We start from the raw sequence: 25,771 nt of genomic DNA, 5'->3' as shown, positions 1-25,771 counted from the left end.
AAGTTCGAGATCTGTTGCACAACAATGTGGATACAGACATAACACTATTGAACTGTACACTAAAAGTAGTTAACATAGTAAATTTGTTATGTGTATTCTACTACAGTTAAAAACATTTTTTTAAGTGAGTACATAGCTTCAGGGAGAAACAAAAAAGTTAAAACAAATATGGCCAGGTGCAATGGCTCCTGTTTGTAATCCCAGCACTTTGGGAGACCGAGGTGAGTGGATTCCTTGAGTCCAGGAGTTTGAGACCAGCCTGGCTAACATGGTGAAACCCCGTCTCTACTAAAAATACCAAAAAAATTAGCTGGGCGGGGTGGCGCATGCCTGTCATCCCAGCTACTTGGGAGGCCAACGTGGGAGGATCTCCTGAGCCCGGGAAGTCGAGGCTGCAGTGAGCCATGATTGCACCCTGCACTCTAGCCCGGGCAACGGGAGTAAGACTCTGTCTCAAACAAAAAACAAAACACAAAAGTTGTGCTCTGTAATAGGGCAATAAGAAATAAATTATCTAAATTCTGTAGCTCTGCTAGTTTCTTGCTGGAGCCTGCTGCATCCTCTTGAAAACTGCCTTCTCGAAGGCCAAAGCACCCAGCAAGGCTTAGTGCCCCAGTCCCCCTCCCAAACCCCCAATGAGTCACCCTCCAATCCCAGCTTGAGAATTCACAGGAAGGGCCACTTCATCCACTTTTCCAATTGAGTTTTATTCTAGAACAAATGGTTTTACAACAAAGCTGATCTTAAATAGTACATTTCCCCGCTGATAACAGCGCCGTCTTCCTTCAACCCCCAGACCAAGGGATCAAAGCTACTGCTCAACTGAGTTTGACATCAGCTACGGACTTTTAAGGAATCTAGAACAAAGTTCTGGAGCCAGGCCAGAAGTGGTAAAAGATTCAGTCAGCCCCTTCCTCTGTGCTGTGCTGACAGGGAGGGAGCCAGTCACTGGACAATCTATGACCCCAAGTTTGTGGAACGTGGGGCTTCAGCTGAGGGTGGGGTAGTGTGATTTCAGCAGTGTCTTTACCTCCGTGACCCCTGTGCTGCTTTGCTCTGTTGTCACCTCCCGCACAGTGTCGGGACACTGACCGGAAGCCAAACCTGTGCCTGGTGGCCACAGACAAGACACACGGATATCCGTAAACCTTGCTGCTGTGCCCTCACCGAGGCCAGCGCCCCACCTGCTGGAACAGCCAAGCCAGAGCAGTTCTGTCTGGGCCACAGCTGCTCAGCCTGGGGACTCAGGTGTTATCCTGAAGAAGTTACAACAAATCCTCAAAGAATAAACAATGTTGTGGCCCCTTTTTGGGCGTAAAAAAAAAAAAGGGATAAACAGAAACTCACAGTAGCTGTGGCTCACCATGTGCCAGGCACTGTGCCAAACACTTCACATTTAGTGCTCATTACAACCCTATGAGGTAGGCCGTACCACTATCCCCAACACTTCACATTTAGTGCTCATTACAACCCTATGAGGTAGGCCGTACCACTATCCCCAACACTTCACATTTAGTGCTCATTACAACCCTATGAGGTAGGCCGTACCACTATCCCCAACACTTCACATTTAGTGCTCATTACAACCCTATGAGGTAGGCCGTACCACTATCCCCAACACTTCACATTTAGTGCTCATTACAACCCTATGAGGTAGGCCGTACCACTATCCCCAACACTTCACATTTAGTGCTCATTACAACCCTATGAGGTAGGCCGTACCACTATCCCCAACACTTCACATTTAGTGCTCATTACAACCCTATGAGGTAGGCCGTACCACTATCCCCATTTTACAGATGAGGACAAAACAGGCTCAAGAGTAAAGTCCCTCGCTTGCTTAGTATCTCAAAGCTAAGCTGCAAGCAAAGATGGGGCTCCAAGATCTGTGTGACCTGAGCTCTTGGTTACCCAATACTTCAAAACTGTCACTTAGGAAAGAGAATATTTTTAGAAATAGGAGAAAACCCAACAGCCACAGTGATTGTCAAAGAGCTGAGGGGGCACCAGACCAGGTACAGGGCCACTGCATAACTGCCAATGCCCTGCCCCAGCCCCAGGAGACACGCGGACTCCACTCCCCTAGACAAGTGGCCCTGCTCTTAATAAATAAATAAAGGTCAGGCACAATTCTACACAAAGGCCCCAGAATTCAAACCACTGTCTTGTTTCTCAGACTTTTGCTTAAGAGCCCAGTACTGGGTGGACTGGGGAAATCCCTGATTTGGGTCAAAATCAATATGCCAGTTCTTGTCCAAAGCTTACCTGCCTTCCCTCCTCCCTAGCTGTGCCTGGGGCTTTCTGTTGCCAAGCATGTTAAGGAGCCAACTCCCCACGAGAAGCCTGTGGGCTCTGCTATTCCACTGTAGCCTAGCAGGGAGCTGACAGGCCAGACGGAGCGCGGAGTTCCTACAACGGCTGCAGCCAGAGTTCCAGGTCAGGGAGGTGGGGAAGAAATGCCTCCTTCAGGACTTAACTCCTCTTTAACTTCAGGGCATGTTTATTCTGAACCCAAATGAGTGGAGGAAGAGGTAGGCAATAAAAGGAAGAGAACTTTACCGCAAGTCATTGAGTTGGGGTAAGGGAGCTCCAGGATATTGACACCCCCACCCACCATCCCCAGAGAGGATATGATCCCTTTCGTTAGCACAGCATGATGACTCAGGAGATCTGGGGGGTGGGGAAGGCCACGACAACCTGGGCAGTCTGTTGGCACATTCCCTACTCCTGCTGGGCCCTAGAAGATGGTCCACCTGACATCTCCATGGAGTCTGTCTGTAAAGTGCCATTAGCAAAACCACAGGAGTCAGGAGAAAGAACCAACAGCCCTGGAGAGAGAGAGGGCTATGCTGTGAGCAGAGGGTGTCAATTTAACAGATGACCCCAACTCCTCTGACCCTGGGGCTGGCTCGCTGCATCCTGCCCCACCCTGCCCAGGAAGGAGTGCCCGCTGCTCTCCTGGCCCCCACTTCCTACCGGCCACACCGGAAGCCCAGCCAGGGAGCCCCGCCCCCTTCTCAATTCCTTCTGTCCTGTGCCTCCCGGGCTCCTCCTCTGCTGCCGTGGGCCAGGTCATCGGGCCAGTACTGGTCCTCCATGTACTGTTCCATGTCTGTGCTGCTGTCAGGTTCTCTGTCCTCGGGGCAGGTCCAGAGGCTGCGGGCCTCCTGCTGTTCCCACTGTACCTCCACCAGCCGGTAGAGCTCCATGGCTGTCGTGGCATCTTCTACTGATGAGTGCCCATGCTGGCCCACCTACTGACGAGAACCAATACATCAATGCCTGGTGAGAGGCCTGTTACCCCAAGAAGCAAGGCCAGTTTCCCAGGGCTCTTTGTGCAGGCCCAAGAATACGTAGGCTCAGAATGGAGGTTCACAGAAAAGGGATGGAACCTCAACTGTACACCATAAGCTGTGCAGCTTCTCCAAGCCTGTTTTCCTCAAATATAAGGCATGCTAAAAATCTCTTGCTTCAAAGGCTTGCAGACCAGATGAATAATAAATGTGAAGCCCAACAGGAGCAAGAGGTACTGGCTCCTCCTGATCTAAGGCTCTATGTCTGGTAGTAGGGGATGGGAGACCACCCTTCAGGGATGCAAGAACCAAGAGTTAGGCAGGGGACAGATCTGGAAGAGATCGGCCTAGGAGAATGTGTTCTGGGAGAATTGCAGTACACACTGGGGAAGAAGGATCATGGAGAGAAACACCTGGAGCTGCGTGTACAGGAGGGAGACCCATTTATGCAAGGTCCCTGGACCTGGACTAGGGAAGAGAGAATGACAAGGAGGCTGGAGACACAGCCCAAAGCCTTGTCTGTGGCTCAGGTGGCACAGAGGCCAGGCGGGCCTCCCTCCCTTCCAGCCACTCTCCCACCACGCACCTGGATCTTCTTGTGCAGCAGCTGCAGGGCCAGGTCCTTTAGAGAGACCCGGGCCCGGATGTGGAGGCTGGGCTCGCTGAGGAAGTTTGGGACATAGGTGGTATCCCGGGTCTGGCTCCGAGGGTGGACATACTTGAGCGCCTGGAAGTCGTTGTGCAGCGCATGCCCCACCACCACCTTGCCCTTCAGGAGCTTAAGGATCTGTGAGCAGAAAGAGGAGTCAGGGAGGTCCCCCCACACCCCATCAGGTTGGCAGAAGACATGCCCCGAGAACCCCTGGCCAATAGGTGCATGGATCCCTGTGGAGGGAGGCAGCACCGAGTGGGGAGATCACGAGCTCCACAGTCAAGCATGCTGCCCCAAGTCTGAACCCAGGCCCTTCTACTGTCTATACCCAGGGGTATACCTATGTCTTCCGCACCTGTCAAAGGGGAACACTGCCAGCAGCATTCTTGGCTCTCCTCTCAGCCTGGAAGACATCACCAGGCCTCCCACTCCACCCAACTCTCCCCCACCCCACTGTAAGGTCTGTTGAGTGCAGGGACCATGTTGGACTTCTTAGTGATGCTCCAAGGAAAGCGTCACATTTATTCTTTTTTTTTAATGCCTATCTTTTTCCTGTAGTAGAAAGCATTACATTTACTGATTATTTACTTATCACAGGATGTGATCAATAAAGGCCAGCTGGGTGAAGTCAACAGAACCGTGCCTGTCACTGGTAGACACACCATAGCAGCAGCTCTTATGAGCATTAAGGGCCATAATCCCTGTCGTCAGGACTCTGCCCCCTTGCCCTGCTGTGTACCAACTCCTCCTCACCCTCTTAACCTGCTCTCTTGCTCAGCTCTGGCCGCCTGCACAATGTGTACCTCCCTTCCCTGCTGGCTGGCCCTCCTCACACACCAGGGAGGCCACGCCCAGGGCCATGGGCCAGCAACCCCCTCCAGCCCTCTTAGCTGGGCTTGGGCTCTCCTTATCACCAGCTGCGGGCCTCCACAGCCTACCTCTGCTGGCAACATATGGTTTATCCCTAAACCCAGCTTTCATGGCAGATGGATAAGATGCATTGAGACTTTATAGTAGGGACATGCCACCATGCTGGTCACTCACCACACTGCCCCTCCCCCCAGTCAGCCATGAAGTGGAAAGAGGTGAAGGACACCCCACAGTGGCGCTCAGAGTCTGGGCAGACAAAAAGTGGTCCTGCTCTTGGGACCACCACCCACCAGGTCAATGGAAGGGACCAAGGAGCTGGAGGGTTCCCCACACACCTCCCCTCTTGCTACTCTTACTGATTGGCCTGCTTGATACATAAAATAACCTCCAATCATTTCAAAGGAATGCTCGGGCCACAATGTCATGTGAAAAAGTAGGACACGAGATAGTGTACACCAGTATTTCCCAATCTTGCCTAATCCCAAGAATAACCCAGAAGTGTTAAAAAGTGGTCCTGTTATAAGGCTTGTTTAGAAAATGCAGATTTGTCTCAATGCAATTGATGTACGACACATTTTGAAAACAATGCAAATTTCACCTTTGCTTATGCATAATTTCATCCTTGAGAAACACTGAGTAAACGCAGAAAACTACATCCAGCTGAACTGAACCCAGAGGTCATACACAATACGCACACAGCCCAAATATCTCCCAGCAACCCTGGTTCACCTGTGTGATAAGCCACACCCATCCACAGCTGGTGTCACACTTCCTGTCTGACTTCAAAGAACTCTCCTTCGACCACTTCACAGAAACTCAAGCTGCAACCTTTCTGACTCCTGTTTCCACAGGCAAGTTTCAGGTCTTTTTCAAGGTAAAATGCCATACTTATTGGTGTACTGTGCATTTCTTAACCATTTAAGATGTGTGGAATAAGAAAAAAAAAAAAAAAGAAGAAACAAGATGTGTAAAACTGGACTACCCTTTTTATTAGTTTCTATCTTATTTTTGGGGTGTCACTGATGGCCTTTTTAATACTGTTCCCTTCCTCTATTTCCCCTTAAGCCCTGTGGCTTTATGGTGCAAGTCTGCACAGTGTGATGATTTTTTGGAACACAGATCAGAGCCCTCCCCAAGCCTAATGGATCAGGAACTCTATGGAGGGAACTGGGGACAAGGATCCTAGATTGTTGAAAAGGCCTTAGGTGTTTCTAAGGTCAAGCATGTTTGGGAATTCCTGGTGCATCAGTGTGGTCCCAACCACTAATTTTTTCTAAGCACTAAGAAACTAACATAAGGAAATATGCCAAAACATCCATACCTGAATGTGATGCCGCTGTGGGCTTTACAAATTTTATATCAATGCGTACAACTTTTATAACAGAAAGCAAACTCTAAAATGTGAGCTGTTTATCACCTTACAGTTGGCGTAGCCTTTCTACACTGTCCTGTGCAACAGGCCAGCAATCCTTATCTGGAGGCAGGGTCGGGATTTTATTTTTATTTCCCCTATTCTATGGAGAAGGAACCTACTGTTTGGAGCAGTTAGGTGACTTTCCCAAGGTTTCTTGCCCCCAGTGAAGCAAAGTGGTGATTCAAACCCAGGGTGGCTCTTTCCAGCCCACCACACCTCCCAAACAAGTCCCCAACCCTGCCCTTACCTCTTTCTGGGCCACCTGGAAGGGGATAGCCTTGCACATGTGCTGCCGAGTGATGCCGCTCCAGCGAGTACGGTAGTCAACGATGGGCATCTCGGGCCTGATGTACTTGTCATAGAGGACATCGCCATGGTAGCTCACAATGGAACAGCGGGCCAGCTCGCTCACCCGCCCTCGGGGTCCCGTGCCCACCATCTCACAGTCGATAGCCACACACTTGCTGGGCAAGGGCCCTGAGGCTTTCCCGGGAGCAGGCCTTCTGCTGCATGGAGCACCGCCAGATCCAGCCCTCGGACACTGCTTCCCACTGCTGGCAGCTTCAGTTGCTGTCGCTGCCCCGAAAGGGGTGGGCAGTGGGGAGGACCCTGGTTCTGGAGGCATGCTCAGCAGCCCCTGCTCCTGCAGCAACGCCTTGCGGGCCATGAACCGCTGGTGCTGTCGGCTCCTTCTCTTGTGCCTCTTCCGAAGCACATCCTTGGCATTTGGGATGGTGAGGGAAGGGCACAGGCACTGAGCAGACTCAGGGGCCTCCCGGGGTACCATTCCAGTCAGCTCACTGCTTGGGGCAAGGGAAGCCTGGGGAGTAATCTTCCAATGGGGCAGCAGCCTGAAGAGAGAACACACAGGCAGAGGGGCTGGGTGAGAGTGTGCCAGGCAGCCCACCCACCCTCCCTCCCTGCAGTGCTCCATGGTGGGGATGCCCGAGAGCCCTGCACTGTAGCTCGTGGCTCCCAGATTGAGCTGAGGACCCATTTCACTAATAAAAGCATTCATACTGTAAACACAGGCAAATCTCTGTTGTAAATACTACATGGAATCACTCAATCTGCTCAATGACCTGAACAAAGTATTACCATCTTCATTTTACAGGTAAGAAACTGAGGCACAGAGGTGAAGAAACTTGCCCCATTAGTAAAAGCCAAAGGCTGGTAGGAACCCAGAATCCACACCCTCAACCTCAAACCATGGCTGAGTCCAATATTGTTAGCAGTGGACTTTTTTCCTGCTGTGATTTTTAGCTAAGAAGCATCAGACTTTGACAGACGTATGGTTATAGGAAAATAAAGGTTATAGAAACTGTACAGCCCTTTTTAAGAGATATTTTTTTGAAATATGAAGGCACAGATCCTCAGCAGAACCTGGAGAAAAAATTTCATAGGAAGCCCGCAGTAACTGAATAGTTGTATTTTTTTGTAATATGTTAACCAACTGTAATTTATCTATTTATTTGTTTATTTATTTATTTATTTATTTTGAGATAAGGTCTCGCTCTGTCACCCAGGCTGAAGTGCAGTGGCGTGATCACAGCTCACTGCAGGGCTTAAGTGATCCTCCCACCTCAGCCTCCTGGGTAGCTGGGACTACAGGTGCACACCACCACACCTAGCTAATTTTTTTGTATTTTTAGTAGAGATGGGGTTTCATCATGTTGCCCTGCTGGTCTTAAACTGGGCTCAAGTGATCCACCCACTTTGGCCTCCCAAAGTACTGGGATTGTAAGTATGAGTCACCGTGTCCAGTAATTCATTAGTAAATGAATTACTAATGACTTTGTAATTCATTAATCACCACAGCATCTAGAAACATTTAAAAGTCCTGATCGGAAGTGCTTGCAGATTTCTGTGGTGGGCTCCCACCCAGCAGACTTTAAGCCCTTGTCACTGAATGCTAGGATAAGAGGCGCTCTCGCTCACTGCTGCTACAGGAAATGTCTGATGTTCATGTGAGTTTGCAAAACCCAGCATCTTCCCAACAGCTGAGGCCATAGCTTGGAAAGCCTATCTCATTTGTTATGCCAAGTCAGTCAGTATGTTTTTAATAGATCAAACAAACTAGGGCTTTGAAGTCAGGCAGAGTAGGGTTTAACTGGGTATTTTTTTTTTTTTTTTTTTTGAGGCGGAGTTTCGTTCTTGTTACCCAGGCTAGAGTGCAGCGGCGTGATCTCAGCTCACTGCAACCTCTGCCTCCCGGCTTCAAGCGATTCTCCTGCCTCAGCCTCCTGTGTAGCTGGGTTACAGGCATGCACCACCACGCCTGGCTAATTTTTGTATTTTTAATAGAGGTGGCGTTTTGCCATGTTGGACAGGCTGATCTCAAACTCCTGACCTCAGGTGATCCGCCTGCCTTGGCCTCCCAAAGTGCTGGGATTACAGGCGTGGGCCACTGTACTCCGCCTATCTCAGCTCTTTGTAAATTACCTAAACTGCTAAATTTCAGTTTTCGGGCATGTAAAATGATGCTACCACCCCCTCTACTGTGTGAAGAGGAAATGACACAATGTATGCTGGGGTCTTCCTGTATTCTAAACAGTAGGGGCTCAATAACCACTGCTCCTTCTCCCAGAGAGGTTAGACTCTAGCCCGTGGTTGGTAACCGGCTCTTCTCAGGCCAGAGCAGCCTCCGCCTGGACTCACTGCCCCTTCCCAAGCCACAGCCTCCCTTCCCACTCATAGCCCTCCTGCTCTTTCAGACTCAGCTACTGTTCTGCCACCACCCAGAAGCCCTTCTGGAAGAACCTCTGTCCCACTGGGTTGCACAGGCCAATGCCACATTGAGGCTCTCTCGGGTCTCCACTGTGCCAGATGCTGGGCAGCTGCAAAGGTGGATCCTGGACTCCAAGAAGCTTAGTTTCATGGTAGAGACAGAAACCAAGCATAAAGTGTGTTAAGGGCTGAAGCAGAGGTGCTAGGGAGGCAAAACAGGCTGGAGGACAATTCTCTGGAGGCTTCCTGGAAGAGGCTACAACTGTGTGCATTTAAAACAGTAATCTTCCAGGTAGAAGTGAGAAAAATCAGTGGCCATGTTAGGGGCAAAGGCCTGAAAAAGGAGTAACCCAGGGTGGAGGAAGAGGGCCCACCAGCAGCCTGAAGTCACTGGTGTGTAGAGCATAAGGCGGGTCATGCTGGAGGCACTGCTCCTTGCTCCTCTCTCCTTTGCACCATTTCATCTTCTGTTTCCTACTCTGGTGGCCCTTCCACAAGCCACCCCCACCCCAATCTGGTGTCCCCTGAATTGATCTCTACGGGCCAAGTGAGTGGGGGAGCCCCAGAGGCAACTATGGAAGTCACTGAAATATCCCACAGTAGCCCTGACTCAGGACACTAAGTCTAGCTAGGGAGCAAAGAAATTCATCCCTCTGTGCTGAGCTCTTATAGCACAATTTGAGAATTATTACACCCTTCAAAGTCCATTGGTACACACAGTCTACCTCAGAGCTGTAAGAAGACAGGTTAGAGCCTTGATTGTCTCTGTCCCTTCCCCAACAGCCAGCCTAGAAGCTAGCATGTGGCAGGTCCTCTTCAGAAGGGTGTAGAAAGAGATCTGGAGAAGATGAAAACCTGAGCAGTAGCAGCAGAGATTAAGAGAAATGGGAAGGGGGTGGGAGATGAGGTGAAATGCCAGGTTTGATGATGCCAGCATTGGCATAAAGACTCCCCACACTCTAGGGCAGGGCACCGCATCCTGAATTGACTCACCCAGACCTGACCCATCCTGACTCATCCACCCTGCTTGCTCATCCCATCCTTTCCAGGAGAAAAGGTCTCTCTTTTAAAAAGGTCTTAACTGTAACCAACTTCCTCATATTGAGGAAGTCAATCTTAGAACTGACAAAACTTAGAACTGACAAATTCTAAGAACTGACACATCTTAGAACTGACAAATTCAGAACCTTAATCTGCCTCAGCCCAGTAATGGGAAAAAAAAGCCTAAGAAGCCCAATGCCCACCCTGCTAATAATTAATTTGGGAAAGGGGGGTGGCAGATATCCCCTCCTTTCTCTGTGAGGGGCTGAGGCTAGGAGTAGGGTAGGTGGCTTTCCTGATCCTACTGGCAAGGTTTTAAAGAAGCCAGAAATTAAGTTATCTGAGAAAAGGTCTCTGTAGCCTCCTATTTCAAGAGAGGAAAGCAGTCCTTTTCCAAACACCCTGACCTTGCTTGAGAGAAGACACAAAGAGACTTCCCCCTCATATTGTTCTATATTATTTTATACTCAGTACCTGTTTTAAGAAGAAACAAGGAAGCAAAACCAAAGGCAGGCAGCCCGGCGCCAGGTACCAGACCCAAAACCAGGTCTGGGCCTGCCTGACCTTAGCCTGATAGTTAAAATTCAACTCATGACCTAGCAACCGATGTTATCCATAGATTTCAGACATTGTATGGAAGGACACTGTGAAATTTCTTGTTCTGTTCTGTTTCACTCTGACTACCGGTGCATGCAGCCCCTGTCACATACCCCCTAGATTGCTCAATCAATCATGGCCCTTTCATGTAAAATCTTTAGTGTTGTGAGCCCTTAAAAGGGACAGAAATTGTGCACTCAACAAGCTCGGATTTTGAGACGCTAGTCTGCCGATGCTTCCAGCTGATTAAAAGCCAATTCCTTCACTACCTCGGTGTCTGCGGGGTTTTGTCTGCGGCTCCTCCTGCTACAACCAACAGTCATCAAGGACACACCTCTTTGGGGGCCCAAATGTAGCTCAGTGAAGCTGGAGAGAAGTTCCGCTCAGATAAAACAACCCTTTCAACAAGGACAAACACAAGCCTCTCTCTAGCCTGGACCCAGCGCTCTGGGGGTCAGACACCGGGTCTTCAGGCAGGGAGGGGGTTCTGGCCTAAAGAAAGGGTCCCAGCTGCAGAGTCAATGGAGCAAAGGCCCCAAAGGAACCACGAAGTCAGAATCCTCGGTGGCATGAGAGCCACCAACCTGCTGGCTGATCAGGAGGGCGGAGGGCAGTTCTAGACCCTCCTCTGGCACTAAGTAGCTAGATGATCTGGGGCAAGTCACGTCTCTTCACCATCAACCGAGGGCTGTGAATTAGATAAGGGCTTCCCAAATGTAGTTAATTACCAGATGACATCTGATAAAAGGCTGATTTTCAGGCCCACTCCCACACCGTCCTAATTGCTATTTTGGGGAAAGGGGCCTGAGAGTCTAGATTTTTAAAAAGGGCGCGCACGACCCCTCCCCTCAAGCCACAATTCTGATAATCGCCCAAATCTGAGAAAACCTGGCTCGATAAGGTCCCCTGTGCTGCTAAAAAGTCCACGGAACAACGACAACAACTAAAGTCTGCTATCCCGGCACGACCTCCCCGCCGGCTGGCGTTCTCCCAGGCGTGACGCGTGGGAGGCCTGATCTCACCGGGAAGGACTCGGGCGTTGGTCACTTGCTGGCCGCGGCGGCTGGGCCGAGTCCCAACGACCAGCGCCGCCCCCTCTGGCCCTGGACCCCCGAGCAGAGAGAGGGCTGGAGACAGGCGGCGTCCGGCCTGCTTTTCTGCGGGCCGGCAGGGCATGGTCAGCCCAGCTCAGGCGTCCCCGCCGCAGGCCGGGGCGGACACAACGCGCGGGGACCTGCAACCCGGGACACGCGGCCTCAGCCCGCCCGACACCGCCACCCCGGCGCAGGGTCCTGGATCTCACCTGAAGCCCCGCGCGTCTCTTCCGGTCCGCACGTGGCGTCCGGAAAGCCGGCAGCTCCCACATGCCCGGGCAAGCCCGGCTCCGACTGCCCGCCTATTGGCTCGCTGGACGGCAGCGCCCGCCCAAGACCTCTTCTGATTGGTCGAGCCTGCCTGGCAGCGGGGAGGTGGGCGAGAGCAGAAGGGGAGGGACTCCAGAAGAGGGCGTAACTCGTGCTGCGAGCCGACCATACTGGCGGGAAATTTTAAAGAGAAAGGAGGGGAGACTGACCGCCTCTCGTCCCTGCCCGGCCCCGTCAGTGTTCCCCGGCTCCAATCCACTCCTCTCCCTGGGTCGGGATGTGGGCTCCTGTAAGCCTGGTACCACCAAAGGCCGAATGACTTACTGAGTACACCCACATCTGCAGATTGGAAACATCGGGCCCCTACCTCCTCGGGTGTTCTGGGATTCAAGGAAATAATATACACAGTAGGCACTAAAGAAAGACTTTGAAAGTGAGGTTTCCTCCGTCAGCGCTGCTTTTTCATTTATTCTTTTGCAACACTTGACTCCTAAGTATTGAGTTCCTACGTGGGCTTGGCAGCGGGATGCACAGAGTAAACACATAAGCATCCTGAGTTGTTTATCTAACAGCAGGGAAACAGCAAGGTTAACAGAAAATTCAGTGCAACATGAGGCCGGGGCGCGGTGGCTCACGCCTGTAATCCCAGCGCTTTGGGAGGCCAAGGCGGGTGGTCACCTGAGGTCAGGAGTTTGAGACTAGCCTGACCAACATGATGAAACCCCATCTCTGCCAAAAATACAAAAATTAGCCGGGCGTTGACGGGCACCTGTAATCCCAACTACTCGGGAGGCTGAGGCAGGAGAATCGCTTGAGCCCAGAAGGCGGAGGTTGCAGTGAGCCAAGATCGCGCCATTGCACTCCAGCCTGGGCAACAAGAGCAAAACCCCGTCTCAAAAAAGAAAGAAACAAAGAAAATTCAGTGTAACATGAGTAATAACAAGAACAATAATAAAGAGTTCACAGGTATTATGTAAGCACGAATGATGTGCCAGGCAAAATATTCAGTTAATTTGTACAATGACCTTACTATTATTTCAGTTTTACAGTTAAGGAAATTGACACTTAAATTAGGAGAAACACCTAGAGTCCAAAGATCCTTACCTAAGCAGTCTGACTTCTCTTAGTTCCCATTTTGCAAGCAGAAGTGGTACTGGAAAGGTACCTGTGATGAGAAATAGGCTAGGAGCTGTTTCTGATGGGAGTACAAATTTGAGGGAAGCAGGACAAGGGATGAGGTCGCAAGAGAGATCAATCCTTTTACCAAGGCCGCTGAAGGCTTTGGGGAGGCAGAGGGATTTAAGCCATAGATAGTTCACCAATGAATCTGCATTTGAGAAAACTTGTTCTGGCTGCAGCATGGAGAGGAATGGATGAGGACTGGAGAAAGAGGAGTGGGGGAGTGGTTGTGGAAATTTGGAAGATCATTACGTCCAGAGTGGTGTGGAGGATAAAGAGCTCCCCACCTAAGCAGCATTTGAAATGACAGATTCAAATGCTACTTAGGAGGCAGCGTTGATCAGAGAGCACAGGGGAAGGGGTTATAGGACAGTGGTCTTCAGACATGGGGACTGTGGGAGATAAATCTGGGGCAAGGAGAGTTTTTTTGTTTTTGTTTTTGTTTTTTTGAGATGGAGTCTCACTCTGTCACCCAGGCTGGAATGCAGTGGCACAATCTCGGCTCACTGCAACATCTGCCTCCTGGGTTCAAGTGATTTTCCTGCCTCAGCCTCCGGAGCAGCTAGGATTACAGGCACGCGCCACCATGCCCAGCTAATTTTTGTATTTTTAGTAGAGATGGGGTTTCACCATGTTGGTCAGGCTGGTCTCGGACTCCTGACCTCGTGATCCACCCACCTTGGCCTCCCAAAGTGCTGGGATTACAGGCGTGAGCCACTGCACACAGCCGAGGAGAGTTTTAAGACAGTCAATATCCAGATCCTCAACTTTCATGGTGCTGGGCCTCAGAATATGCCCGGGGTCTTTGGGGTTCAGCTTCCCTCTCCTCCTGTGTAACCAGCTGTCTCCCACTTTTCAAAGGCAATTCACACTGCACCTGTTCTAAATCTTGCTCTGCTGCATTACCTTGGGAAATAAAAGTCTCCAGGAGAAACAATAGGGCAATGCTAAATAATGTATTAATTATTGTTGAGGACGGGGCAAGAAATCCTTCTACAAATCAGGTGGTTTCTCATTCTTTGCTTTCACCAAGATCCAAGGAGGATCTAATCATGTTGCTAGGTCATTAAAAACATTTTCTTGAGACCGAGGCTGGAGGACTGCTTGAGGCCAGGAGTTTGAGACCAGCCTAGGCAACATAGCAAGATCCTGTCTCTACAAAAATAAATAAATGTGGAGGTGTGTGCCTACAGTCCCAACTACTGGGGAGGCTGAAATGGGAGGATCCCTTGAGTCCAGGAGTTAGAGGTTACAGTGAGCTATGATTGAGCCACTGCACTCCAGCCTGGGTGACAGAGCCAGACAGACTCTGTCTCCAATAAATAAATAAATAATAAATATTTGAGTATAGATAATTATCAGGAATTTAAAAGAAGTGAGAGAATTGCCAGACTAAAACCCTTCCCACTTCTCTACGGTTTTAATGTAAACAATGTTTATCAGGCTTACAACTTTAAAATCAAAACAACAGACTCACCTCTGTCTCATTCTTACAAAAAGTGATATTCATCTCTGGACTCACAAATTTATGGAAAAATAACTGGCTCAATCCATCTCCTTCAAAGATATATTTTCCATGACATTTTAATGAAGATTAATTTTTATGTTTAAAGATTCTCTCATATAATGAAATGCTGTGTATTTATTTTAATCATATATACTACTAATAATTACAACAACATTTCAATCTAGAAGGAAAAAAATTAACCCTTAGAACCTTATGGTCACAGAAAATTTTTTAGAGTTAACAAGTTCAAATTTATCTACATAATTATGTGACAGAAATGTACAATAGGGTGCTTCATAAAATATTACCAAGCATGAAAATATATTATCCTTGGATAAAACTCTGTAGCAGAAGCTGAATGGGAAGAAAAAAAGAATGTTGCATATTATGTCAAATAAAAAAAAGATCCAGATTTCATAAAGAGAGATTTTATTTAAAAGGATGATTTTGGGGTGGTGTGAGGGTTGTAAGACTCTCTAAACAGGGAGAACACTCATGCCATAAATCTACAAACTCTCAAGGGGTAGGCAAAAGGGGATTTTCTTTTATAGGGAGGAGTAAACCAGTCTAGAAAGAACCTGGTGTAGGCAAGTGGGATGAATGAGAGTGACAGGTTGGGGCAGTAGATCAGAGATTGCTTTATCCTGAGGCCAGCCTGTTTTCAAGGGGGCTGTTACAGAGGGATTTCATGCTGGTTTAGGCTGAGGGTGGGCCAAAGTTCAGAGGCCTTGGGGAAGGACAAAAGCTTAACCAAAGTTTTATTAATGAGCATTTTTTTCCAGCTGATCAATGGGCTAAGCAGTCCAGCTAATCACTTATGAGGCAAATGGGAATTGGGGCTGTCTGTATCCGGTCTAGTAACAGGGTATAGTGGGGAATCTCCATAGAGGGGAATCCATGAGTTTTATCTCAGTCATATGCAGAAGGGTGTTTCTTTGCAGTGAGCCATTTCCAGAACCCAAGAGGATGGGGTTGGGGTGGGGTTTGGGGGTAAGGGGTTAATCATTGCTGTTCTCTAGGAGCACAGTGCTTAGGTAAAACTCAACATTGTCACAAATAGTTTTTTCATGTACTTTAAAAATGAAGGCCGACGCTGTGGCTCACGCCTGTAATTCCAACACTTTGGGAGGCCAAGGCGGGTGAACCACCTGAGGTCTCAAGTTTGAGACCAGCCTGGCCAACATGGTGAAATCCTGTCTCTACTAAAAACACAAAAATTACCTAGGTATGGTGGTGGGCACCTATAATCCCAGCTACTCAGGAGGCTGAGGCATGAGAATCTCCTGCACCCTGGAGATAGATAGAGGTTGCAGTGAGCCAAGATCTCACCACTGCCCTCCAGCCTGGGCAACAGTGCAAGACTCTGTCTCAGTAAATAAATAAATAAATAAATAAATAAATAAATAAATAACGAAGCTAGGTAAAGTGGCACATGCCTGTAGTCCCAGCTACTTTGGAGGCTGAGGTGGGAGGATCACTTGAGAAGGGCAGGAGTTGGAGGCCACAGTGTGCTATGATTGTGCTACCCTCCAGCCTGGGCAACATAGTGAGACCCCACCTCTACAAAAAAAATAAATAAATGAAAATGAATGTTTGTGTCAAATCATTATGATATTTAGACTCCATTGCATTCATTTAATAACATATTTTTAAGATGTCCATATTTACAGATGCTCTGTGACTTAACAATAAGGCCATGTCCGGATAAACAAACCCACTATAATTCACAAGTTGAAAATGCACTTAATACAGCTAACCTACCAAACATCTATAGCTTAGCCTGACATACCTTAGATGTACTTACAACATTTACATTGGCCTACAGTTGGGCAAAATCATCTAACACAAATGTTATAATAAAGTACTGAATATGTCACCTAATTTATTCACGACTGTACTGAAAATAAAAAACAATGATTGTATGGACACTTGAAGTAAGGTTTCTACTAAATGTGTATTGCTTTTGCACTACTGTAAAGTCGAAAAATGTTAAATTGAGCCATTGTAGGTCAGGGACCATCTATACTTAAATTTATCATTAAAAATTGCTAAGTAAAAAAACCTGATGTCCCAGGTATTCAGTAAGGGTGGTCTCACACTGGCATCTTGACTGTGGATGGTAGTACCCATACCCCTTCTTTCTTAGGGAAACCACTAAACTCACCCTCCAACTTCTGCTAGCTGTGTGACTTTTGGCAAGGCTCTTGACCTCGCTGAACCAAGTCAGCTCTTCCCTTCTACCCAGAGGCTGCCTCTGGATTGAGTAAAAATATCTCCTCCTAGGCTGGGTGTGGTGGCTCATGCCTGTAATCTCAACACTTTGGGAAGCAGAGGCAGGCGGATCACAAAGTCAGGAGTTCAAGACCACCCTGCCAACATGGTGAAACTCCATCTCTACTAAAAATACAAAAATTAGACGGGCATGGTGACACGTGCCTGCAATCCTAGCTACTCGGAAGGCTGAGGCAGGAGAATCATCTGAACCCGGGAGGCAGAGGTTGCAGTGAGCCGAGATGGCGCCACTGCACTTCAGCCTGGGTGACAGAGCAAGACTCCATCTTGAAGAAAAAAAAACAAAAAACTCCTCCTTCCACAAAGACGAGGGCTCCTTTATAACAGAGCTTGTTTAGGCTGGGGCCTGGTGGGGAAAAACCCATGATCCAAGCTCTGACCTCAAGGACCCCATCATTTCCCCCTCCGCATTTTCAATCTGAAAACACTTGAGACAGGACTTGACCTGTTTTGCATTTACAAATCATTATGCTACAGTCAGAGTGCCATTCTGCCTGCCCTGTATACTCATTTTGAGGACTTTTTGGGGTACTGTGGGAATCCCCATGGTGCTGGGCCAGGTGCAGACTTGAAAGAGAGTATTGATCTTCTCAATTTTTAGAGCAATTGTTCTCCACGTGTCGTCCTAGCCCAGCAGCATGGGCATTTACCTGGGAGTTTGTTGGACCTACTGAATCAGAAAATCAGGGTATGGGACCCAGAAAGTCAGGGGATGAGGCCCAGAAAGTCAAGGGGTAGGGTTAAGAAAATTAGGGGGTGGGGCCCAGCATTTTAACAAGCTGATGAAATAGCTAATCCTGAGGCATGCTGAAGTTTAGGATCCATTGTGTTGGAGAGTATGAAGCTGACAACACTCCCAGTGCTAAATGTGAATAATGTACTTGTTTTATTCCTGCAGCTCCCCACCTCTTAGCTCTCTTGATCCAGCAGCGGCTGGACTTTGGACCTACCAGGACACAGCCTGGCACCAAGACAATTAAGGCACCTTTGTACTCTCCCCCAACTCCTGAGAATGTCCGGGATTCTCAGGCCCAGGCTAAGTCTCACACGGCTAATTTTTTAATGGAAGACTGGAGGGATTTGATCCAGGGGGGTTTTCTTCTCTGCTGTTGCTTGCTCCATTCTAGACTAGAGTTCCCTCACATATAAAATTAATCCTTCATTCAGTGGTCCCCAGTCTTGACTCAACATGCAGAACTTTAAAAAACACAGACGAGGCCGGGCGCGGTGGCTCACGCCTGTAATCCCAGCACTTTGGGAGGCCGAGGCGGGCGGATCACGAGGTCAGGAGATCGAGACCATCTGGCTAGCACAGTGAAACCCTTTGTCTACTAAAAATACAAAAAAATTTAGCGGGGCATGGTGGCGGGCGCTTGTAAAACCAGCTGAGGGAAGCTGAGGCTGTAGAATGGCGTGAACCCGGGAGACGGAGATTGCAGTGAGCCTAGATCCTGCCACTGCACTCCAGCCTGGGCGACAGAGCGAGACTCCATCTCAAAAAAAAAAAACAAAAGAAAACCATAGACGCTTGGGTCACACCCCACCCCAAGATTCTGATTTAACTGGTCTGGGGTGGGGCCTGAACAGGAAGGTTTTTAAATCTCCCCAGGTGTTAGTAGTTTGTCGCTGAGACTGACAATTGCCGCTAAAGTGGAGTTACCTAAAGCTTCCAGCAGAGGACGCTGCCTCTCTGCTCATCCAGGGAAACATGAGCAGGGAAACCTGACAGCTGCAGTTGCGATGGGTGGGGCTGGAAATCAGGCTGTTTCGTAAACCTGGTTGATGCAGTTAAGGCGAGGGGCCAGATGCCCTGACCCTTGGATCGCCGAGGTTTTTGTGTTGACACTCCAAGAAAGTTACCTTAAAAAGTGGTAAGTTAGCAACTGGTTTTGGAAATTTCCCTGATGTCAGTACCACCTGGATATGGACCTTTGCTACCTGTATTAATACCAGTGGCCTCATTTTGCTGTATCATTACAATTTGGCTTCTTATATTAATGTTTGAAAAGGATTAAAGCTGGTATTCTAGAACATGCCCTTCACTGGTTGTGTAAATAAAACTGTAGAATGACACTTCAGATGAAGTTAGTGTGATTTTAATTGTGCACTACAACCGAGCTGTAACCAGTCACTAATTTTAGAATGTAATCCCAGGACAATATTAAGCAAATAGCCTGCAGTGCTTCCTGTGAAACAGTGAAGGAGGAGGGCATTTCTGTATTCCAGGACTTCTTGGGGTTTCAGAATGGGTTTATATGATTTTTTTTTTTGGTAGTTTTATTTATTCTATCAGTCTTTTTAACAAATGTCTATTGCTGCATTTTTTTTTTCCCGGTGTATCGTTGTTTTACTGCCCTTGTAGTACTGGAATTTAGTTGGAAGAATAAAACATTTACTTCTAAAAAAAAAAACAAAAAAAAGTAGTAGGTTAGGGCCGGGCGCTGTGACTTAACGCTGTAATTTCAGCATTTGGGACAGCCAAGGTGGTAGCATCACCTGAGCCCAGGAGTTTAAGACCAGCCTGAGCAACACAGGGAGACTCCGTCTCTACAAAAAATACTATAATTAGCCAGGTGTGGTGGTAGGTGTCTGTAGTCTCAGCTGATCGGGAGGCTGAGGGAGGAGGATTGCTTGAGCCCGGGAGGTTGGGGCTGCATTGAGCTGAGATCATACCACTGCACTCCAGCCTGGGTGACAAAGCCAGATCCCATTTCAATAAATAAATAAATAAAAACAGTAGTAAATTGTCTATTTTGCTGAGTGACCAAGAGATAAGTCACAACTTCTGCAAGCCCTGATTTCAGCATTTTTAAAGTGGGGAGGGACTTGGTCTATATTCATTCTTTCAATATATATTGAGCCCCCTGAAATGGGCAAGATACTGATCTGGAAGGGGAAGCATACATATTTAAATAGGATTAAATTTCTACATGATAGGGGAGACTAATAGAAAGATGGTGGCTTTCATTTTTTCCTACTTCAGGATCTCAGACTTGTGGGTGCACAAGGCTGGTGAAGAGGACAACCACGAAAACTATGAAAGAAAAGGCAGAAGAGACCAATATTGGGTATATACCTATGCTATTTTGTATTATGACACTTCACTTGCCTACTTATCATAATAACCTAGTAAGGTAGATGTGATCAATTCTGTTTTACAGTTGAGGAATCTGAGACTCAGAGATGTTAAGTGACTGACTCAAAGTCACACAGCTCTTAAGCAGTGGAGCCAGGATTGAAACTGGGATGTGTTTGACTTCAGAGCCAGGACTCCCCCCACCACTTAACAAAGGCTGTCATATCCATCCCTCAAATCAGGAATGCACCTCACTTCCCTCCCCAGATGCTTGTTTCACTGAGGCACAATCTCTCCCCGTTCCATCTCCAGACCAGCCCCAGAGGCTGAGGGCTGCCCAGGAGAGACTCAACTCCCCTCCTCTCCTGTTCTCCAGCTCTGCCCTTCCTGCCCAGTCTGGGCTTCTCTCCCGCTGTGAAGGACAGACACCTGCTGAGTGACACCAATTTGCAGACTTCTGAAGTGTAAATGAGATTTCTAATAGGACTGGCTTCCCACTGGCTTCAGGCAGGGTTAGGAGTAAAGAGAAATTTAAAAGACTGGAAATGCAGAAGAGAGCCAGTTTGTAGGAGAGGGAGCAGCAGAAGCAGAGGCAGCCACAGTCTCTGGGTAGAAGTGAAGGGCTGACTTGGTTCAGAGAGGTCAAGTGCCAAGCCAAAGGTCACACAGCTAGCAAATGAAAGAGGTAGAATGAGCTCAGCTAATGGTTGCATTTTTAGCATTCCCTAAATGAGTACAATCCCCAACCCCCAACTTTAGTTTGTAATATGCTTTAGTGTCCTCTGCTGTATGGATGGAGGAGGGTGGGAATATACTTAGGAATAGGGAGGGCATTTGGATTTGTTGCTTGAAAATTAATCTCCACTGAAGGTGTCATCACTGTAACTTGGTGCTCACCTTAGGGCAAGGTACCCCCCAGGCAGAGGGATCAAGAAAGGCTGGGAGGCCAGGCGAGGTGGCTGATGCCTATAATCCCAGCACTTTGGGAGGCCAAGGTGGGCAGATCACCTGAGGTCGCGAGTTCAAGACCAGCCTGGCCAACATGGCAAACCCCTCTCTCTACAAAAAATTAGCTGGGTTGGTGGCAGTCACCTGTAATCCCAGCTAGTCGGGAGGCTGAGGCACAAGAATCACTTGAACCCGGGAGGTGGAGGTTGCAGTGAGTCAGGACTGCACCACTGCACTCCAGCCTGGGACAGAGTGAGACTCTGTCTCAAAAAAACCAAAAACAAAAACAAACAAAAAAACAAAAACAAAAACAAAAAGGCTGGGAAATGCTTTTTCTGATCACTAATTCTAATTGTATTCCTGCCACAGTGGGGGGATGGCCCCCAAGCACTGGGCTTTTTTCCCTTGACCACACCTCTGGATGTAGCAGCACAGAGGCAGGTACTAGGACCAAGAAATTCCATACACACAAGTCCACTCCCTCAGCTGCGGAGCAGGCACCAGGCAAGCTCTGAACTCAGGTGTGTCCCCCTTGCTGCCAGGTGCACTGAACATCCGGAAACCTCGGTCTCCAGCGCATACCTCTTGGTGCCTGCGTACAGTGTGGCTGTCGGGCCACAGACAACGAGGTCCTGAGCCCCGGGGTGTGGGGTCACAAGGTGCCTCCATTATAGGTGCCCCAAAGTGATTGTTGGGGGAATTAGTAATTAAGGAGGGTTTTTCTCCCCCTGCCCTTCAGGCAGTGGTATGGAAGCAGTCCACTGCTCCCTGAAAACAGAGACCCTGCCCCACTTCCCTGCTCACACCATAGTTTGTCCATGTTTCTGGAAGAGTCTGCCGATGGGTGTTCAGGGTGGTAACCTGAGATGTTTTCTAGGAAACACAAAAGATACAAAAAAGAACATGTGGAGGGATAGACAAAAAGGGGGGGCTCCCCCCATTTCCTGCACCCTGCTGTGATGGCTGGCACCATTAGGCAGACTGGGATTTGTTGTTGAGCGCAGTAAGACAACAACAAAATCACTAGTCTTCCAGACGGGGCCAGCCGGTCCACTCTGTATCCAGGCGAGTTCTGCAAGGGGTTCGAGGACCACCCCTCTCCCCTCGCCACCAGGTCAGCGGTCTGGATGCTCCTTCAGGCTAGGCGTTTTCTCTGCTCCTATTACCAAGTTCATCTCCTCTGAACACCTCTCCTCACCTCAGAATTCCCTGGAGAAATGTTTTTTTTCTTACTTTTCCCTTTTTTCTGGAGTGTTCTACTTTCTATAACGGACATAATTGTTTTGTTTTGTTTTGTTGAGACAGGATCTTGCTCTGTCACCCAGGCTGTAGTGCAGTGGTGCAGTCACAGCTCACTCCAGCTTCGACCTTCCAGACTCGAGTGTTCAAGTGATTCTTCCACCTCAGCCTCCCTAGTAGCTGGGACTATAGCTAATTTTTTTTTTTTTTTTTTTTTTTTTAAGTAAAGACAAGGTCTCACTATATTGCCCAGGCTGGTCTTGAACTCCCGGGCTCAAGCGATCCTCCTGCCTCAGCCTCTCAAAGTGCTGGGATTATAGACGTGAGCCACTGCACCCAATTTGAGCTTACTTCCTTTACAAACAGGGGAATTGTTTTTAAAGGGAAGCCGGCAAGTGGCTCATTTCCCTCTTTTCTTTACTAATCATAAAGCACTGAAGCACCATGGACAAGGGAAACTAGAGCTTGGAAATGGTGACCCCTGTCTACTGGTGCCTCCCCCTTCTGGAAGTCCATGGGCATGGCCCATGGTGAAAATTCTTCCAGTGGTTACTGAGCCCCGGAAGCACTGGAAGCACAGCTTCAGAATGAAGTCAGAGTGGTGGTTCTGGGTTAAGCAGAGCAGGAAGAGAGGAAAAGGGGAAATGGTTGTGGACAGGAGGCTGGTGGAATCCTGGCCCAGTCATCCCCTCCCTGCAGGCACAACGCTGGGCTTCCTGGTTAATTTCCCTTGCAGTGTGGCACTGGTGGAGGAGAGGCAAAGCCCCTGCTGCCTGGTCCAGCCTCTAATTGCGCTGGCAGGGCACATCCGCTCCTTAATTAGCAAAAGCCACAATATCCTGGTGGCTCAGAGAGCACAGCCCTAATTGTATTTCTGCAGCAACTGAAGGATAATTACCCTTCCCTATTGGTGCTGCTTTTAATTCTTTCTCTTTTTAATTGTGAGTGCTTCCTCTTTAGCCTACCCTTCCATCCTGGGGTTTATTCTCTCTATCCAGCATGGGGGTGGGGGCTTGCCTGGTAATGGAGACGCTCAGGAGCAGGGGGAGTGGGGGGAGACACGGAGAAGACTGGCAGTACCCAGCTCTGAGTCCCAGCCCCTTCCAGCTGTCAGCCTGAGACAGGGCACAGCTCTGCCATGGGTCTGAGAAAAACCAAGAAGTTCTTTTGTGGAAGATGTAAGGGAGAGGTATCCCTCCCCGAGAGGCTGTTTATGACCCTCTTCAGTCCACGACCCAGTGAGGTGCTGGCTGTGAAATTCCCAGCTGCAGAAAACTGAGACCTCCTTTCCCTATCCTTTAATCTATGAAGAAATAGAGATGGATGTGTGGTCTTTAATTTCTTTTACAATTAAAAAAAAATAGCCCCGTGCCTCTTTGCCACTGTCGAGAGAGGGTTAGTCCTTCATCCTTGGATTGTTTTAGAGACAAGGACCTGAGTGTACCATTAGAGAACAATGCTAACTAAGGTAACCCCTTGGTTAATAGGAGAGCTTAGCACCCCTAGGTATTTCTAGGAAAAACAGGCCTTTCTTAGGGAGCTGGCAAATAAACTTCAAGAAGTAACAGACAAGCTAAAATGCACCACAAAGAGAGTTTGGAGAGAACCACAGCATCTCTCTGGATGTCACCTTGCAGGACTGACTGATCTAGCTTACATGAGCAACCCTGGCTCTAAAGCCACCACCCAAACCACTGCCCTGCTAGAAGCTCACTATGAGAGCAGGGACTCTCACTCATTATTCTTCCCAGTGCCTCGCACGCAGCCTAGCCCGTGATAAATGAAACTGGTTGGCAAAGAAGCAGAGTTCAGAGACACAGTAGGATTGTGAGGTGTGAACAGGGTAAATCCATTTTCATTGGCTTTTTCCTTACAGATCCAATGAAGATGAATTTGAACTGATTGTGGCCCTAGTTTTCAAAATTCTTTAATTCTGGGCTCTATCTGAATTGGGAGAAGATGCAAGCAATAAAAGAGGCTGCTATAGTCTCAAAGAAATATATTTTGAAAAAATGACCTGCCCTTGAGCCCACCAACTTCCACTCCCCACTTCTAATTTCTTTCCTCTGAATTTAGAGCTGTTCTCTTAGCAACGCTTGTTTCCATGGTTTCCTCCATGACAATGATCCCAAACCCCTCCTCTCTTTTACCTCATGACAGTAATGGATGATGGGGATCCTCAATGTGGCCACTCCATGTTACCATGGTAACAATTAACTGAGCCTTAATTTATCTTTTGTGAAGAGGGCTAGGGAATATGAAGCTTTTGATTTGGAGGGGGAGGGTCCAGGTCTAGAGCTACCATTCTCATAAAGAAGAAGATAAGCTATTTGTCTTAATACTAGCCAGTAGGATTTAGTTCAAACATTTGTTCAGCCGTACTTTAAGCACAACTGAGTTCGAGGGAATCAGAGGGGTACAAGACATAGCTCCTAATATTGAAGGGCTTATAGTCTAGCACTAGGGCTCATGGTACCACTGAACTCTGGCACAGATGGGGCCAATAAAGAATATGGCTCTTGATAGCACCATGATGATCAGGCATCTATCCACTCCCAGTATCCCCTCCTGCCAAGAACCAAAAAAAGACTGACTGAAGTGGTCTGTACTCACATTAAGGCTTCTTCCAGGCTGTTATCACAGAGTTTCTGTCCTGAAAGGGAAAGAACTTTGACTTCCCCTCTTTTTAGCAAAGTGGGGACCAATGCCAGCATCCCTGAGTAGGACTATTTGGTGCAGGAAAAAAGAGAAAAATAAACAGACCTGCCCATTGCCAGTGCAACAAAGGACTGGGATAATCTCCAGTTCCAGGATCACCATCACCTACCTGCAACAAGTCTTCCTGGGAAGCGATGAGTCAGCTCTTACACTGAATTAGAGAGTCATTGTCTCCATCCATTCAGCTTTTCTATTTCACTGAAAATTCAGGCTGAAAGCGCAGCTCTGAAGAATGAAAGTGGAAAAACAGACAGATAAAAATCAAAGTGAAGAGGACACCAAACACCAAACACAAAACACCAAAGCTGAGAGCTGAGCAGAGTGAATCCAAAAGCTGAGATATCCATTCTGCGTCACATGCAATGCAGCTCTTTCAACTTCTAGCTTTCCATCTTCATCTCCAAAAGTTTTCACCAAACCTCTAATAATGAGGACCAATTATCTATTTTTAGGGGAAATCACAAAATTCTCTGGACCCTCAGTGTGCTGGTAACAATAACCTGCACTGACTTGGAAAGGCGATCACAGTATCTCCTAAAATGAAGGGGGAAAAAAGCCATAGGGCAATGTATAAGGCAGGTATGTTGAAGTAAGCTACGAATAGATAGGTAAAAAAGGTCATCCTTACAAGTCAGTGCAATCTGGATTAGCCAAAGTCAATTCCAGATCCTGAGTCCAGGACTCTGAGTTCTGTCCTTTGCTACTGGATGGAACTAAGGCAGATTCAATCCTTCTGTGTACCCTGCTCACTCAGCTAGTCAGAAAAGGATAAATGGCATCCTCTTATTGGTTGACAAGGCAATACACACCAGCCAATGAAAGAATGCTTCTTCCTTTCCAGCCAATAAGAGCTC

The 25,771-nt window shown here is 48.2% G+C and overlaps 1 protein-coding gene across 3 annotated transcripts; it reads right to left on the bottom strand.

The window, feature by feature from the left end:
• Nucleotides 1-688: 688 nt before the first annotated feature.
• AEN (apoptosis enhancing nuclease) lies at nt 689-25,617 on the bottom strand. 3 transcript variants are annotated; one of them, XM_054451180.2, is made up of 5 exons: nt 25,546-25,617; nt 25,027-25,142; nt 6,477-7,080; nt 3,880-4,080; nt 689-3,254 (listed from the first exon to the last, which is right to left on the bottom strand). In XM_054451180.2, exons 3-5 carry the CDS (start codon nt 7,014-7,016, stop codon nt 3,018-3,020), a joined length of 978 nt encoding a protein of 325 aa, XP_054307155.1. In that variant the 5' UTR covers nt 7,017-7,080; nt 25,027-25,142; nt 25,546-25,617; the 3' UTR covers nt 689-3,017. The 3 variants fall into 3 exon arrangements, with proteins under 3 accessions (XP_054307155.1, XP_054307153.1, XP_054307150.1); XM_054451178.2 differs by lacking the exons at nt 25,027-25,142; nt 25,546-25,617 and adding an exon at nt 11,898-11,989; XM_054451175.1 differs by lacking the exons at nt 25,027-25,142; nt 25,546-25,617 and adding an exon at nt 11,617-11,912.
• Nucleotides 25,618-25,771: the final 154 nt, after the last annotated feature.

This window comes from Pongo pygmaeus, chromosome 16, assembly GCF_028885625.2.
Source record: "Pongo pygmaeus isolate AG05252 chromosome 16, NHGRI_mPonPyg2-v2.0_pri, whole genome shotgun sequence".
In the NCBI taxonomy this organism is placed as follows: Eukaryota; Metazoa; Chordata; class Mammalia; order Primates; family Hominidae; genus Pongo; species Pongo pygmaeus.
This window is presented reverse-complemented; position numbering and strand designations above follow the sequence as displayed.